An 18,141-nucleotide genomic window follows, 5' to 3' on the forward strand; every position below is an offset into this window, starting at 1 on the left:
ACACAAGCACATTGCACTACACAGCACAGACAACATCTTTGAGGTCGGAGTTATATATACTAAAAATAATATGTATAAAATAAGGTGAAAGAGAATGACACGTATGAAAAACATTTTAGATTTCAGCCTCACTTCTTTCCGATTCTATTTAATTTGTTTCACTTTATATTTCAGTCCTTTGGCTAGCCAAACTGATGGTTCACAACTAATGTTCATGTGTAGTGGGAACAAATGCTCCAAGCCTGCTCAGACCGCTGAGCTGGAGAGTTTGACCCACCCCACCTCAGTATAGGCCCCTGTGATATGCCAGTACAATGCTGCCATCAGTTTGGTCCAGGATGTCTGCACCTCCGGGGTAAAACACTCTCCAAAATCCTCTGCAAGTATCTCCAGAATAACCCCACTCAAGATCTGTTGTGAAAAGAAATAAAGTACAATTATGAAAGAGGATTGAAAGAGAGCACAAAGAGATCATTGGTTGATTTATTAAGGGATGTAGCTTTCCCCTGGCTTACAATGCATATTGGTATTGGTAAAAGTGCTTATTAATAAACAAAAGTGTCTAAATGTTTTCATTCATGACCCTGGATGAAGGGATTTAGTGATTTATCTTTAGCAACCCATATACTAATGTATGTCAGATGAAAACTTTGCCACTTCAACATCCTAATCCCTTGAAAATACATGGAAATCAAATGCTATGTCAAGATCTAAACTCACCATCTCTTAAGGTTCAGAATGTAATGGAGGGGCAGAGAATGCTTTAGACCACAACAACTACATCTATTCTGATGATGCATTTAATTTGCTATATGAATTGAAAATTCTCTAAAACCTGAAAAAAGTAATAATGTAATCACTTTAATGCACATTAAAGAAAATGCATGTTTTCACAGCAAACAGCAATTGTAAAATTGCTAAAATTAAAATTGACCACTAACACTAATTGACCTAAAATTATAAAATTAAAACAAAAAAAACCACATGAGCTCAGGTCCAGACTGTAAAGTCCAATGAACGTGAGCGGAGAGGATCAGCCTTGATGGATCAGGATCAGCCATACCACATCCTTTAGGGATACCCCTTGTATAATAAGGCTTTCTAAGCCATCATACTCCTGTCCTGGTCTCAAAGCACCATGCAGAAAATGTGTCACCAACGGGTTTCTCCCCAAGGATACACCACCCAAAGGAACATGGTAGGCAACTATTGGCGCCATGACACCTTCAGTGGTTTTTTAAAGCCTTATTATTTTCAGGGATTACCCTGCAGGAAAACGATCCTGCAGTAACTCCAGCACTGTATCAACTGGGCAGTTAACCTCGGCCATGTCTGTAACAAGGCATCCAGCCCTAATGGCGCTGGATGTGTGTGAGGGAGAATCTCACGTTTGCTATCGTGAGACGCAAACAGATCCACCTCCGCTTGGCCGATCACTCCCCCTATGAGTTCCACCACCTTGGGGGGAAGTCTCCATTCCCTGGGCCTCAGCCCCTGCCTCGACAGGATGTCTGCTCTTAAGTTTTGGTACTCTGGAATAGGGGTTGCACCAACTAGTCGACTTTAATCCTATAGAGGGTGCAACAGGATAAGCCATTTCCTGACATGCAGGCTCTGTTTCCAACAGTTAAAAATTACAATAAATACATACTCGGAGAGCTCTCCACAAGACATGTTTGATTATACCATCTGGATGCTCAAAATTGATCGGGAGAATGCACGCTTATTGTACACGTCAGTTAATCACCGTTCTAAATGCGTGCTGCATTGTAACACACACACACATAGCTTGCACATCACGTGGAGATTGCGAGCACGCGTGCGCCTCACATAAAACCATTCAGTAGCGCAGAAATGTATTGTCAACACTGTTCTGTGATTTATCACTAAAATATCTTAAACTGAAAAGTTATAGCATATATTTATTAGTCACTAAAACTCACAGCTTCACTATTAGTAGAGAGAATCTGGCAGGTAGAATTAATTCATACGCAATCGCTCTCTCCATTAATGCATTCATATACATGTAATCTTTATTGTGCTACTTTATCTGTATCTGATTCAGAACGAGCATAAATCTGTGAGAAATAACAACCCAAAGACAAAAGAACTGATACAAAAGCTGTTATGTAGTAAGAGCAGTAACCTTATGGGCAGCGCTGTGTCATATGCCATAGTTGTCCTGTGCACAAGAAAACCTGTGTTTGCGTCTCAGCTCAAGATTCAGGGTTATTTGTTTATTAATGACGTCATCAGCGACTAGTCGATGCGACTAGTTTATGCGACTTTCATCACATAAATGTCGACTTGAAAGAATCGGAAGTCGTTCAACACGACCTTGGTCTTTAGCCATCACTGCAAGGGTCCTATGTACAGTCATTGAATACAGTCTGCATCATCGTTTTAGATATTGCAGATCTAAAATGGGACACAACCCCCCAGCCCTCTTTGGTATGATGAATTACCGGCTGTAGAAATCGGACTCTGTCTTGGGTGGAGGAACACATTATATGGCCTCCTAGCCCAAGATAGTTTTACCTTCCTGTTCCATTAGCAAAGCCTGCTCGGGGCCCAACGCAGTGGTAAAGTCCAGTTGAAATAAGGTGGTTGACACAAGAATTGGATTTGTAGCCTATTTCTACAGTCTACTAAAGGAACCAGCCTCTCAAGACTAGCCTCTGGTATTCTTTGAGTAGTCACCTGAAACAAACTGGCAGGGAACAACCCAGCTGATTTCTCTATTTCCCTCCTCAGAGGATGCGAGCGTCCCAACGACGTAACATTGAGGGACTGACTTAAATGCACCGACGCAATGTCTTGTGCCTGCTGGAACACTTGTGCTCACTGGAAACCACTGCGCCCAGAAGAACAGAGGATGGCGGGGTTGGCAGAACGGCCTCCTGACGGCACCAATGAGGAATGGGCACCGTATAATGGTGGGAACCGGGGGGAGCACGGGAAGTGACACTTTCCTGTACAAGGAGCTTTTTAACGGCTGGGGCTGCTCCCGCCCAGCAGCACCAGAGAGTCCGGTGAGGGAGATATTCCAGGTCTCTTAGCAGGTCTGCCTGCTGCCTTATATGCCTTACACACCAGCGGCAAAGTAGGTCTAACCAGCCTGGAGGGTAAAGCTGGGGCCTTAAGGGACGATGCCGTGACAGGGGACAGATAGCTCACAAGTGTCTGCTCTGCCTTTGGCATCGCCCCATACCCCTGTTTTTTCAGCCCCCATATATTTACATATATGTTTAACTGAGAGCAGATAAATCAAGCTGAAAAAGGGCTTAATCCATGATCTTGAAATCTCATTGTAAAGGGAAAGAACGGAAGGCCCTGGGAAACAATGCAGCCAAAGATCAACCAGACAGGTTAACACGTCTGGATGAAAGGCTGAACTAATACAGGAATCTAACTTCTCAAAGTCAGATAAGTATTTATCATTTAATTCCTCAAAATTAAATGCAGCCAGAGTTCAACCAGACAAGTCAACACAATCTGAATGAAAGGCTAAATATATTACAATAGGTTCAATATACAATAAAATAACCATAAATTCATAGCTTGCAACCCACTACAGTTTACGTTTTCATAATCTATGCATTGCCTTCTTTATTGCATAAGACTTTTTCCCTTGAGAACAAAAGTCGACAAGAGCAGAGCTAAAACTCCCGATAGGGCATTCCTGTACACGCCGGGAAATTTTATGAATGAAAACAGCTAGCCTCCACTTTTTTTTTTTAGAGCTGACCGTGCATACTCCTTGTGAACGAGGATGAGGATGGTGAGTCCTCAATTCCCTCGCATCGATGCTCAGCACATCTACCTCCTCAGAGCTAGACTGCTGAAGCACCAAGCTCTCAGTCAGGGCGGTAGGAACCACAGCACGGACTTCTGAAACCAAAGAGAGAGTGCTGGATCCCGTGGATGAAGGCAGGCAAAAGGCCCTCCACAATATCCATTTGCGCTCAGGGGCCAGAACACGAGCCTGATCACTCTCCTCGAAGAGTGACAGACGGGGGTGGAGAGTGCGAAGCAGAAATCTCTCATAATGCCCTGCATGCTCAGCTCCCAAACAAACCATGCACAAATCGTGTTTATCCTTACCAGTGATGTAGAGAGGGCAGGAAGGAACACACAATTTAAATTCCTTGGAAGGAGCTGCATGTAACAGCTAAAGAGATAAAACATGCCTATCCTGGAGTGTCTTATTCAGTAGTGATGAATGAGGGGAATCTTAGTAACTCTTCTAATTCATGAGTCATCCCTTATTAAAATTCTCAATCTTGTTTTAGTATCCCAGATATTTAATAATTTGGCTACTGCAATCCTAACACTTTGTTCCAGTGGGCAAAATTATTATACATTTTATCTTTCTTACTTTGAAGTACATTGGCTCCACTTTGTATTTGAGGGCATGTGCTTTTCCCACTAGTCCCAGCACAGATGAAACCTTCTCTGGATCATGAAGGTTCTCCACAACCGTGTTAATGGCATTCATGACACGACGGGCATGTTTTCTCAGCTGAGAGTTTTTCTCCATCTCTTCTGGATCTTCCATGTCCTGGAACTGACTGAAGTACTGCTTTGCTGAGGGGAAGTTCACAAAGAATCTGAGAGACATAGAAAGAAGATCATTTATTATTGCAACCAAAGTTTAGTAGACTTCCATGTGAACATTTCAAATTATAAGTTATGATTTCTCTTAACCATCAGTAACACAAACTGTGGCTTTGTCACAGTTCAGGTCTGTATTTTCATTTCTGTTGTCTTCCTATCGTGTCTGTCAGTTTGTGGACGTGACTACATTCAGCATTCATTCTGCAGTCACAGCAACATATCAGCTAATGAGGTTAATCAAACCTCTGCTCACCTGTTGATGATTTGGTTACGCTATATATACCTCAATGTTTGTGTTCATTTCCTGTCAGATTGTTATTCTTGTCTCACCATGTTTTTTTCTCATCTAGAGCTTATATTTGTTGTTTCCCTCTTTTTGTGTTCGATTCATTCCACATTAGGTTTCCTGTTATTCACTACCTGCCTGGATTATACAGATTGGACTGTCTGACTGATTTCTCCCTGCTCAAGTTCATGTCATTTGGATATTTTTTCATGCTCCAGGTCTTTTGTGAATTATTTCTCTGTGTACTAAATAAATTCTTAATTGGACTCTGCATTTGGGTTCTGTTTACTGGTGTGACAGAATGATCTGACCATAAGAAGGGGCGACAGTGGCTCAGTGGTTCATGTAGGTTGTCTACAAACTGGAAGGTTGGTGGTTCAATCCCCGGTTCCACCTGACCAAGTGTCGAGGTGTCCATGAGCAAGACACCTAACCCCAGCTGCTCCCGACAAGCTGGATGGCGCCTTGCATGACTGACACCACCGTCGGTGTATGAATGGGTGAATGTGAGGCAATATGTAAAGTGCTATGGATGACCATGGGTCTGTTGAAAGCTATATAAATGCAGTCCATTTACCATAAGATGAATTCAGCGAGTGCAGAATTCAGCGAGTTTGCTACTAAGAGCAGATTCTTTATACAAGACAAGCTTGTTCAGGTGTTGGTCACTCAAGTTTCAGAGCTCACTGCGCAGTTTCAACAATTCCAAGCTGATTTCACCTCAAAATCTCCCCCTGCGTCAACGGCCATTAATTCTGCCCAGCCTTCTGATGTGGAAGTTGCTAATCATCAGTTCGAGCCTTGCTTACTCTGTAAGCGAATCTCTGTAGAACCTTTTTATCAAAGTGTTCTTTTTTTTGCAACCAGCTGCTTATACTTTTGCAACCAGCTGCTTATCCATCTGAATGCTGAGTGCTGATGGACATTTGCTAGCTTCATGTCCAGTAAAAGCCAGCACCTGTCAGTAGGATCGAGTTTATTGACGGGTGGCATCGGATTTTGCATTGGGACAGTTCCTGTTTTGATAGGCAAGCCTTTTTGGATAGCGGGGCTGAGCGGAACTTCATTTACCGTTCACTGGTTATGAAGCTTAAGATTCCTGTTGTTTCCCTCAATCAACCCGTCTCCGTTAATGCCCTGCGTGGTCAACCTTTGACCTCCATCACATATTCTACTGTTCCGGTGAGTCTTACTATTTCTGTTAATCACACTGAAGATTTTTTTTTTCTAATTTTCTCTCCTCATGCTCCCCCTTGGCTTTCACGTCATAATCCCCAAATAAATTGGTTTACTAATTCTGTGTCTACATGGAATGAAAATTGTCATGCTATGTGTCTGGTGTCCGCGTGTTCCCCTGTACCTTGTTCTGTGTTGCAGGACGAAGACGTGGACCTGTCTACCGTGCCTGATGAGTACCATGACCTGAAGGGAGTGTTCAGTAAGTCTCAAGCTGCTTCTCTTCCTCTGCGTCGTCCCTATGACTGTGCCATAATAAAATACTTACCCTTTGCCATTGATGTCATCGGCCTTCGAGTGTCTGCAGGGGTCCATCTTTTTCATGAAGTTGGATCTCCGCAACGGCTATCATCTGGTCCGCATTAAGGAGGGCGATGAGTGGAAGACTGCTTTCAACATCCCCAGGGGACATTTTGAATGCCTGGTGATACCGTTTGGGTTAGCCAATGCCCCCAAAGTCTTCCAGGCTCTCGTCAATTACATGCTGAGGGATATAGTGGACCATTTAATTTTTGTCTATTTGGATAATATATATCGATTTTTTTCTTCCAGGAACCTACCCAGCACGTCAGGCATGTGCTTCAGAGGTTGTTGGAGAATGGATTGTTTATCAAGGCAGATAAATGTGTCTTTCATCCACAGTCTGTTCCATTCCTGGGTTTCATAATTTCGTCCAAGGGGGTGCGCATGGATTCTGCTAAGATTCAGGCTGTTGTAAATTGGCCAATTCTGGATTCTTGCAAGGCCCTGAAGAGGTTTCTGGGGTTTGCCAATTTTTTCGCCAGCATTGGCAACTGTTGGCAGTCAGGTTGGCCTTGGAGGAATGGCGTCACTGGTTGGAGGGTGTGGGGGGGCCTTTTATTGTCTGGACCAATCATAAGAACCTTGAATTTATTAGATTAGCTAAATGATTAAACTCCAGGCAGGCCCGGTGGGCTTTGTTTTTTCGTTTGTTTTAAATTTTCCATCGCCTATCGTCCGGGTTTGAAGAATATCAAGGCCGATGCTATATTTCGTGTTTTTGATCCATCCGAGTGTCCAGTTTTTCCCTGCTCCCATCCTACCTGAAGGTCTTGTGGTGGGCATGGTGGTGTGGAAAATCAAATTGAAGGTCCGTGATGCCTTACATGGGGTAACGCCTCGTTGTCCACTGGGTCATTTGTTCATGCCAGAGAATTTATGGTCAAATATCATTCGGTGGGGTCAATGTTCCAAAGTAGCTTGTCATCCAGTAGTGTGTCGCACCATTTTCCTAATTAGGCATTGGTTCTGGTGTCCATTCATCGCCCGGAATGTCCGCCAGTTTGTTTTGGCCTGTTCGTTTTGTGCCAATTCTTAGACTTCCAGTCGACTCCTGCTCCCACAGCTTGTTAGTTTTCTTCCGGCGTTTTGTCGATTACTGGGGGCCACTGTTAGTCTTTCCTCTGGTTTCCACCCACAGAATACCTCCCGTTTACATTGTTAATAAAAAAGTGGGGCTTTCTTCCAGTGATATTCCTCTCCGTTATGTTTCTAAGAAATTGTCTGTTGTCTGTTGTCTTCCTATCATGTCTGTCAATTTGTGGGTGCTAATACTCATTCAGCAGCCATAGCAACTTATCAGCTGATGAAGTTAATCAAGCCTGTGCTCACCTGTTGATGATTTAGTATATATATATATATCTCGGTGTTTGCATTCATTTCCTGTCAGGTCGTTATTCTTGTCTCACCGTGTTGTTTTTCTCATCTATAGTTTATATTTGTTGTTTCCGCCTTTTTGTGACTTGATTCATTCCATGTTGGATTTCCTGTCATTCCCTACCTGCCTGGATTATACAGATTGGACTGTCTGACTGATTTCTCCTTGCACAAATTAATCTGTCATTTGGATATTTCTTCATCCTCCAGGCCTTTTGTGAATGATTTCTCAGTGGACTAAAATCATTCTTAGTTGCACTCTGCTTTTGGGTTCTGTCTGTTTACGTGTGCGACAGGCATTTTAATCAAAGAAAAATGGGATGAATATGGCTTTAAAATTGTGTCAATTTCTTTACATATTACGCTATATGTGTTTTAATTATTTGTATACTGGCCTCCGAAGCTAAGACATATTTTTATCAGTTTATTACAGTAAGACACTAGAAATGTTCTAAGGCCCATGATAACCAAAGCCATCACTCTTCGTTAACATTTTGCCCAAGGGCATACTTCCCAGCTGAGACGAAATAGAATATGTATTCCTTCGGAATCTAGATAGCACAATCTGCATAAATTAGATAGACACAAGCCAATAAATGCAAATTATGAAAAATTATAGACTGGAAGATTAGAAAGTTGGAATGAAGATAGCTAAAAAAAGAGAGAGAGCAATTGTGGGCAATGAATGGCAGCGTGGTGTAAGACTGCAGTGCAGAGCTGAAGTGGCTCTGATGAGAAGGATGTCATTAAGTCACAGTAGGAAAGGCAGGTGCACAGACAGAGAGAGAGAGAGAGAGAGAGAGAGAGAGAGAGAGAGAGAGAGAGAGAGAGAGAGAGAGAGAGAGTTCAAACACAACCAGTCAGTGCTTTAGCTCTGATGGTTTAAGAGCCTCAGCATTGATAATGAACATACTGTACTCTAATATTCAAGAGTGCAAATCTGACATAAATGACAAACTGCAGCTCTGTTTCTGTTTTCAGTTCCACCGTAGGCGTTAAAATTGTCAGCTGTGTGCCTGGCAGTATCCTGTTAAAAATTACTGAAAACTTGATATTAGCAACAAAACTAGATTTAGCAGTAACATACAAAAATGTACACAATGTTAATATTTGCAATTTTCAATATTTGCAATGGTCTGCTCAGAAAGCTTTTAGCTATTATAATAGTTCATTTTGATGATCCTTGAATCTGATTGGCTGAGAGACCTTCAAGGAGTGCTGTTTACTCTTTGTATCTCTGCGTTGTAGACATACAGCGTTTCTCCCAGCGAGTGACAATGGTGGAGGAGAAAACCCACAATTATTTTTTTGCATGAAATGCTGCATGCTCTGTGTTTTGTGAATCCACCTTGGGTTGATTGTTTGCCAGCTCAGCCCTGTACTGTCAGCCCATTTGCTTCACCTAGAAATCTCTGTGCCTGTCACTCCACCTCAGCCTGTCGACCTGTCAGCTCTCTCCTCGCCCCCTCGGATCCACCTAGGACTGTCGTCCCAATGGCTGTACCTTGGTCAGTTGTTGGTCTGCCATCGCCATGGGCTTACAAGACTTTGTCTGAAACTCGTCCCTCCACCCCTTTGGCTCCCTTGGGCCCTGCCTTCCCTTCAGCTTCACCTAAGTCCTCAGGTGCACTAGCTTCTCCTCAGTCCTTGGTTCCATCTGCCAAGTCTCCCCCTTGGTTCCATCTGTCAAGTCTCCACCATGGTTCCTTCATGGCTTCTGTCTCCGTCGTCTTCACTTCGCCGCAAGATTACATCCTGGGATTGCACCTTTGCTCCTACCGCTGGCTCCTCCCTGGCTTCTGCCTCCATTGTCTCCTACCTCGATTCTCCTGCTGTTGTCTCTACCCTGGTCAGGTGCAGATCTACCAGGGTGGCAAGTGCCGCCGTAAGAAATGCATTGCCACTCCATCTGCCACCCCAGATTTATTCCAGTATAAAATTAATGAATAAAATAAATACATGTACACAGTGTTTTCTGTAAAACATTTTAGCAACTGTACTTTAATGTGATGGCATATAATTGTAGAGGCTGGATCAATCAGACACAAATATTCATGAATATTCATGAATATTGATATTGAATAATCCAACAGACGCCTCAAGACCGTAACAAGCAGGCCCAAGCAGGTTCCTAGGAGACTGCTTTCCACTGATCATTAACAACTGTTATTCCCCTGCTGACACTAACCAGTGAACCTCAGAGACATTCCAGTAGGGGGAATGTGGCCACATGCAACAGCACACGCCACAGGAAAGACACATAAGGCCCATGAAAATGGAATTCTCTCCATTAATTTTGTATGATCCCTCTTATTTAGTTAAATGATTCCCATTTATACAGATTCTGCAAGCGGTTCACATACTCTTTCATGCCACTGTATCCTCAGGACATTGTGTTTTGTATATTGTCTTTTTGTATTGTATCTTGTTTTGTGCATGCCTTATGTTAGAATTAATATATAAAGTAACCTTATTGGTATCATGCTTCCTCCCGAAGTAATCCTTGTTTAACGCCCTGCACATTGATCACTTCCTTATAGCATGCTTGCTATATTAATCAGAGCATAAAGGGACACAAACAAAGGAACTTTTCCCCGTTTGAAATTATACCTTTCTCTTTGGTCAAGCCAAACTGGAGAGGTGTGACCTTCACAAGTTAAAGGGCACTGTCTCAGTGACCCCCTCTCTTTTGTCCTGCTTTTTCTGGTTGCTGTTTGTGTGGGACCACACTTTTACTGCAACCACGCCAGCAGGGCCTCAACAAATCAAGCTATGTAATAACTTTGGGCTCTCCCGACAACGACTAAGTCAGGCTAACATCGCATGTTTGTCATCTCTTTATTCAACCCAGAAGAATTTGATTGCAACTTCACCACCATCGAACTACTGACTACTGACCATCAAGACTTTCTCCTGAGACCGATTGAATAGAAGATTAATAATTTTAAAAGAGTGCTTGCTGGAGGAAAACGTTAATTGATTCTAATATTAATTATACTACATCGTTAATTCTTTTATTTGATCCAAATATTTATAATTAATTATAAAACGTTTTTATAATTAATTATAATTATAAAACGAACAGGTTAATTTTTTGCAATATAAATTAATTTTTTATTTTAACGACAAGTTAATAATATAATTATCTTGATGTAGTTATAATATTGCAATAGATTAACCTGTTCGTGATCTAAATATTTATAATTAATTATAAGGAGTTATAATTAATTATTCATATTTCTCATTTGAGCAAATTTGCTACTAGTTGTACCGTGAAAAAATGGCAAGAAACATGATTGCTTGCGCTATGTAGTTATGTCACAGGGTGTTTTGGTGACGGTTCATGTTCATTGTTCATGTTTTTAGTTTATCATGTTCACGGTTATGTTTGAGTGTCATGTTCACTGTCTTGTTTCCTGGTCTTGTCATGTGACTCCCATGCCCTCATGTGATCTTGTGTCTTGTCCTGTCATTGGTTCATTGTCTGATCATCGTTCACAGGTGTCCCTTGTCTTGTCATTAGTCCATGTGTATTTAAGCCCTCACGTTTGCCATGTGTCTTTGTCTGTTATTGAATGTGTAACCAGCTTGGTCAAGTCAAGTCAAGTCAAGTCAAGTCAAGTCAAGTCAAGTCAAGTCAAGTCAAGTCAAGTCAAGTCAAGTCAAGTCAAGTCAAGTCAAGTCAAGTCAAGGTTTTGCCAAGTCTTTGTTTTGATTTATGTTAAGTTTTAAGTTATAATAAACTGTACTTGGGTTCAGCAACTTGCCTCGTCAGTGGATCAATCGTTACAAGTTATGACTCTTATGAACCGGTTTCTTTTTGGTGAGTCAAAAACACAACACAAACACTGTAGCCCAGTTGACAAACAAATGAACGTTTTTACAATCATTTATGTATAGTATTATTTCCCACAATGCTTCCCATCGTTTATTTTGACCTGAATCTTGTTCCTTTAAATATTGGTGTGCAAATTCTCAGACTGCTCATTCCACTTTCATCATATTGCAAAATAGAATGAAACCAACAAGAAGATCCCGACCATGGAAACTAATAGCAGAGTTCGGTAAGAATGTAATCCTAATAGGGCTGTGAATCTTTGGGTATGCAGCGAATTGATTCGATTCACGGAGGTTTTCGATTTGATTCAAGAACGATTTTTGCAAATTCAGACCGATTCGATTCGTAGCGATTGTAACCAGTACAACAGAAGCAAATCACGTGTACTCTAGTCTTGTTCTTCTTTGACTGAGTTGTTTCTTTTCTTTGTTCAACCTTAGTTGAATTCAACACTTTGAACACTTTTTGGATAAAACATTGAACACAAATTAAAACAATAAGAATCAGTAAAACAAAATTACACTTCACTTTGAATAATCAATTTTCAAAGTTCCAATATTTCCCGTAAACAGTAGTTTCTCTCTCTCTTTTTTTTTTTTTTTTTTTTTCAAACCCAAGCAGTTGAATTTTAAATTCATTTTTTTCAAATTCTCTGTCCCAGAGATCCATGAGCAGATGAAATCCACAGTCTATATCATCCAGGGGAAATTATATGCAATTTCACTCTTACCATAAGGTTTGAATACTTTTCTGTGTTCTTTTCACAAGAAGTTCAGAGACTCCATCTCAACGGGCGGCTCTCTCGTACCTTACGCACACCACGCCCACTTAGATCAGATATCACATCAACATGTTAGCCGGAGGGGTACCACGGGTCATCGCTTTCGGCTTCAACAATTAGTCGCAAGATGGCAAAAGACGAACAGCGCGTTGCAAGACATGCAACATTAAAATCACGGACAGCCAGACGACAACCTCCAATTTCGTCCGTCATTTGAAGAGCCATTCTGCCCAGTAAGTGCTTGTCAATTTGTTAACGTTATCTGGTTAGTTGGTAGTTGGCTAATGTAATAGTAGCTAAAGTAGCCACTAGCCCAGGGGTCACCAACATGGTGCCCGCTGGCACCAGGTCGCCCACAAGGACCACATGAGTTGCCCGCGGGTCTGTTCTAAAAATAGCTCACCATAGCAGCTGTGTTTAGTTGCTTCCGTGTTTATTTAAACGCAGGGCTCCAGACTGAAGCCGAATATATATACTAGTGTCTGTAAATATTAAACTGCAAAATACTCCTGCATGTTCTGCGTCTGTGTGGATGACGGGCGCCGCGCGCACTCGCTCTTGTAGTCTCTGCCGTGTGTAGTCTCTGCCGACACGAATGCATAAACCGTCACTTCATGAGAATTTACTGTTTCATTTGAGAAAACTGAGTGCGTCTCACTCAGCTCCCTGGTTCAATGGGCTGACTCCCTGATCAGTGCCCTGACTGAACTAGGGAGCTGATTAAGACGCGCACCCACTGTCATATCATGAACACAGACACTCAAAGGTATTCATGGTATTCACGGCAACCTGCCAAAATAAAAGTTTGGTTTAACGTGAAGAAATTGACTACAGATTGAAGCCTACAGTAAATTTAGCTACGTCTCTATGTAATAATACAGTATTTCACAATTGCTAAAACACTAAACCCCTTTCTCTGAACCCAATGCTCAGTGGCCTTGACCCATTTGTCAAATCAGTCACTTTGTAGGCAAAACCTGTTTGCAAATCTCATCCACTCTTTTTGCAAAACTCTAAACACATTCTTACTCACTAAAACACATTATGCACTGTGTTGCAAAACGGTACATACATGTGGCAAAAGTAAAACACAACTACAACACAGTTGTCATCGTTTACACACAACAACTCAAAATTGTTCACACTTGTTTCTAAAGATGTGATCAAATCAGTTGTCTAGAATATAAGCCAGTTCAGAGTACACAGGTGGCCCATGTGCGGTGAGTGTTGATACCACAATGGATGGAAACAATGTGAGAGGCAGAGGAGGAAGAAGAGGAAGAGCAAGAATGGTAATTTCAGATCAAATTCAGCAAACTGTGATAGACCATGTTCTTGTTCATGGAATGACAATGAGGGAAGCAGGACAAAGAGTACAACCCAATTTGTCCAGATTCTCTGTGGCCACCATAATCAGGACATTCAGAGAAGAGAACAGGTAAATGTATTGTTTTTCCAATTTGTGCGACTGAAAGTTTACTGTATACATTTGATATAGTACAACAGTTTGTCAATAGAAAGGGGAGTGGGGGAAAAAAGAAAAAAATATTTACAATACATTTTACATATGAATGTGATGTTTCTGAATGTATACATTTGTAAGAGCATTTTCCCTTTTGTAGAATAGCAAGACTCCCAAATGAGGGTGGAGGGACTCCTTTGTTCTCCCAACAGCAAGAGGCTCTCATTGACTTTGATTTTGCAATTGCACAATATTTTGTTTAATACGCTTTTCATTTAGAATTGTCTTTGTTCTTTGGCCTTACTTTATTTTTATGCTGAAAATACAGAAATTCAAAACTGTATTACTTTCAGTACTTACAGTATGCAATATATTTGCTGTACTGAGTTGTAAATTATTTACTTTTATTTATGGTATGGCAAAATTACTTTCTATATGCAATAAAAAAAAATTCTCTGTAACTACATGCCCTGGACTCTGTGTTCTCAATTTTTTGATGTAGTGTCTAATGAATGCTGATGAGTGTGTATATATTGACTGGCTGTGTTTATGTTTTGAAAGCATTGTTTGATTTTGAGCACCGATCAAATGGTTTTGAGGCAAGTGTTTGATTTTGCCAGAAGAGTCAGGGGTTTTGTGAATGTAGTTTAAAGACTGGGTTTTGTGTTTAAAGTTTTTAGAATATGGGTGAAGGTTTCAAGAAATGTGTTTTAGCAATTGAAAAATACTGTAATACGTCTCTACTAATAATAATAATTATGAAATAAATAATATATAATTATTAATGGTTGCTTATTTTTCACTTGATCTTTCATTTATAAACAATGTTTAGTTTTAAACAGCATACAGCCTTTACATGTTTATGTATTTACTTATAATAAATAATAAACATTGATTTTTAAAAAATAGTTATAAAAAAACAAAACAAAAAAAACATTTTGCTGCGGTACCAAAATTGGTACAGACTACTGTAAAAAATTTGTATGGTATTGGTACCGACTACTGGAACTACTACTACACTCTTTCAGGTGTAAAACAGTTTGGATAGTTGTTAATATGAGAATTGATGCATTATTTAAGAGTTTTAAGTATTATATAACATGAGTAACTCGGTGACTTTCATTTTTAAAAAGTAGCTCTCAAATGAAAAAAGGTTGGAGACCCCTGCGACTAGCCATTAACCCTCATACCGTGTTTGGGACTAATGTGGGCAAAATAATTTGGATTTATTTTTTTAAAATACTTGATCTGAGCGGTACGAGACTTGGCTACTTTTCCTATGTTTGCCACCTGAACACACAGAAAAATGACTCGATTCTACAATGTTAAGTGGGTGAAAAAAAAAAAAAAACCTCCTTAATCTTGTGTTTGTGTAATTCAGAGCATTCGTGTTGTTGTTTTTTTCTTACCTGTTTGTTCTAACCTGTTTATTCTTAGCTAACACTTATAGAGAGAGAGAGAGAGATGTATTTTACTGAACATGAGTATTTGACTTGACTTGACCTACTACAGGACTTGACTTGACATAGCTTGTGACTTGACTTGCCCAAGAAAAAAAATACTTGGGACTTACTTAAGACTTGAAGGTTCAGACTTGATCCCATCTCTGCTTAATATACATTTCCTTGACACAGTGTCATAAATCCCTTTGTACAAAATTCCCTTTTACCTTTACAATAAAAGTATTTCCCTTAGATTTTGTGCAGTCATTTATATAATTACTTTGTTTACCATACAAAGTACATTAACATTGTAATTTCACACAGTGTCGATCCATTCACCAAATAAACAACAGAAAATAAATACTTATTTTCTGTATAAATACTTATATTTATATAAATACTAAATACGAAAATAAATACTTATTTTCTGAAACCCATTTTCACTAGGATATATACAACCACATTTGTTACAAAATTAAATGAAACTACGTTAACTCGGTCATCCAGGAAATCATCCAACTGAACATCTGAAGGAATTGTCAACCCAGGAATTCTCCAGACGACGCATTTGACGATAGCATTCACATACTATATATACAATAAAATATATACACACCACGTTCGCATTACGTTAACGCTGAGATCGCATTGTAACACATTTACATTACATGAGGATATAAATCAACTCTAATATTACACAGACTGAGCCTGGTTTCTCCCAAGGTTTTTTTTTCTCCATTAGGTCACCTGATGGGGTTTTGGTTTTCTTGCCACTGTCGCCTTTGGCTTGGACTCATTTTGGCGGGTGTTAATAAAAACTTACTAGCCAGTTTGGCCGGTGATGCATGAGGCATTACATGCATGATACATATGGCTCTGTTCTGTCATTTATCCCCCTGGCAGCACTTCCTACATTTCCCATGAACACTGTGCCGTAATGCTACGCGATGACGTTTCATACGCCCCTTGGTTGCGGGCAGTTTGCAGTGAAACCAGCGCGAGAAACCATGGAAACCAACTGAGCGTCCACCAGAAAACACAAGGAAGAAGAAGAACGAACGGAGCCAGAGACTGAAAGAGGAGGGAATTAGCTAGTAAAGTAAAAAAGTTAAGATTAAACTAAATGCGGCGGAGAAATGAAGAAAAGAACATTTAACGCTTCCATAGACACAGATTAAACTTTACATTTGTGGGTTTCAAAAAGAAAATAAAAAAATCTCAATGAAATGTACTATGTTGTAGGCGCTAACAGTGGCTTCATTTACACAAAAATTTATTTCAGGGTGGACAGGAAGAAAGGCTTGAAGATAGGAGAGACATACACAAATGACTACCAGGCAACAAAAAAAAAATCTGATGTACCTTATCAGTAGCATTTTTAACACTAGAACCGCCACGGGGTAAAATTGACCCATGGCTGTTTTTCAAATGAACATAACAGATTTCCAATAAAATATTCAAGTCTCCCAGTCACTGACTTTTACTAAAACTTGTTATTTACAATCCCCTGTTGTAAAAAATTGTTTAGATAAAATCAGATTTAAAAACGGGGTATTTATACCTATAAGCGCCAGCGGGTCAAATTTACCCCTATATAATTCCTCTATTTTCACGCTGTATTTGAGCAACGCGTCGGCTTACTGTAAACAGCCACACAATGCACGGTCAAATAAAGATGTTTTAGCCTATTTATAAATGTTCAGACTTTGGATTAATTATAAATTTTTGTTTTGCAATTCTGTATTGAGTATTGTTTGCTACTGTGTTGCTATTTATTCAAGTCTGCCCGTTTCCGAAAAAAAAAAAAAATTCAGATAAGATGGAACGAATAAAACTATTTTCATGATTATCCTAAGTTTATCGTTTGTTTATTGGCGCGCCCCACTGGTGGGGAATAGAGACATGACAAGTGGGGCGCGACAAACGGGAGGAAATGTGGTCATTTTTGAGCCCATCTCTATTACCCTTTTGAGCGGTCCCACATGTGGGATTTTTATTTCGGTGCACCTGAGATGAGATGTGCTGCGCTGGTAGAAACAACATGAGACCATGATACCGTGACTGTCAAGACGGCTCGCACAGTGTTTAGAGTGGCGCGGGGCTGGCACTATGCAACACGCATCGCCACAAATGAGTAAAGCAAGCCAACACGCAAACTGCCAAGTGAAACTGAAAAACAGCTATGTCTTAGATGCTCAAAAACACAATCATCTTCATTAAAACAAATGAGACTAAATGCTCTTACCAGTGCTTAGGTCGCTCTCTCATATTGCGGTCTTTGATCTTGAAATGAGCTGATGAATAATGCAGCTCATATCTGTTGCTTTCGTTGACGTGAACTCCGTTAAATTGCGAGCAGCCTGCCTCAGCTTGTCAAAAATGCCTTTTTTTAGGCTAAACGTTTAAATTAATATTGTGATGCTTGAAATGTTTTATATCTATGGATTTTGTTATAAGCAAGACAAGTCCAGTGTTGATTTGAGAGGCTAAATCAAACTTACTGTCGGCCACTGGCCGCTTGGTCGTTACTTTAAGAAACAAAAACTTTAATTTAACAAAAAAAAAAATGTTTCAAACATTTTTCTAAATTAACTTAATAAAGAAACAAAACAAAATATAACTACTTTGACCTTAAAAACAAAACTGAACTATTTTAATGGCAGCAACAATGTGTAATAGGGAGGATAAAAAATAGCAACAAAACCACAGGCTTCAGTCGGACTCAGGACGAAAATTTTTATAAGCTGTCGGGCCGGGCTAGGGCCTCAGTGCTTGATAATAAAAGCACTCGCTAAGTGCTTG

The 18,141-nt window shown here is 40.3% G+C and overlaps 1 protein-coding gene across 1 annotated transcript in view; it reads right to left on the bottom strand.

Annotated features, from left to right (window-relative positions):
* Positions 1-246: 246 nt before the first annotated feature.
* Positions 247-18,141, bottom strand: part of cygb2 (cytoglobin 2) — a gene marked incomplete at both ends in the record, with an annotated part of 84,533 nt that continues 66,638 nt past the window's right edge. Inside the window, 2 exons of the mRNA XM_079840635.1 lie at positions 247-411; positions 4,379-4,610. Coding sequence (XP_079696761.1) covers positions 247-411; positions 4,379-4,610 — 397 coding nt within the window. The remainder of the gene's footprint in view (positions 412-4,378; positions 4,611-18,141) is intronic.

Source organism: Gobio gobio (genome assembly GCF_949357685.1).
Source record: "Gobio gobio genome assembly, chromosome: 17".
NCBI lineage: Eukaryota > Metazoa > Chordata > Actinopteri > Cypriniformes > Gobionidae > Gobio > Gobio gobio.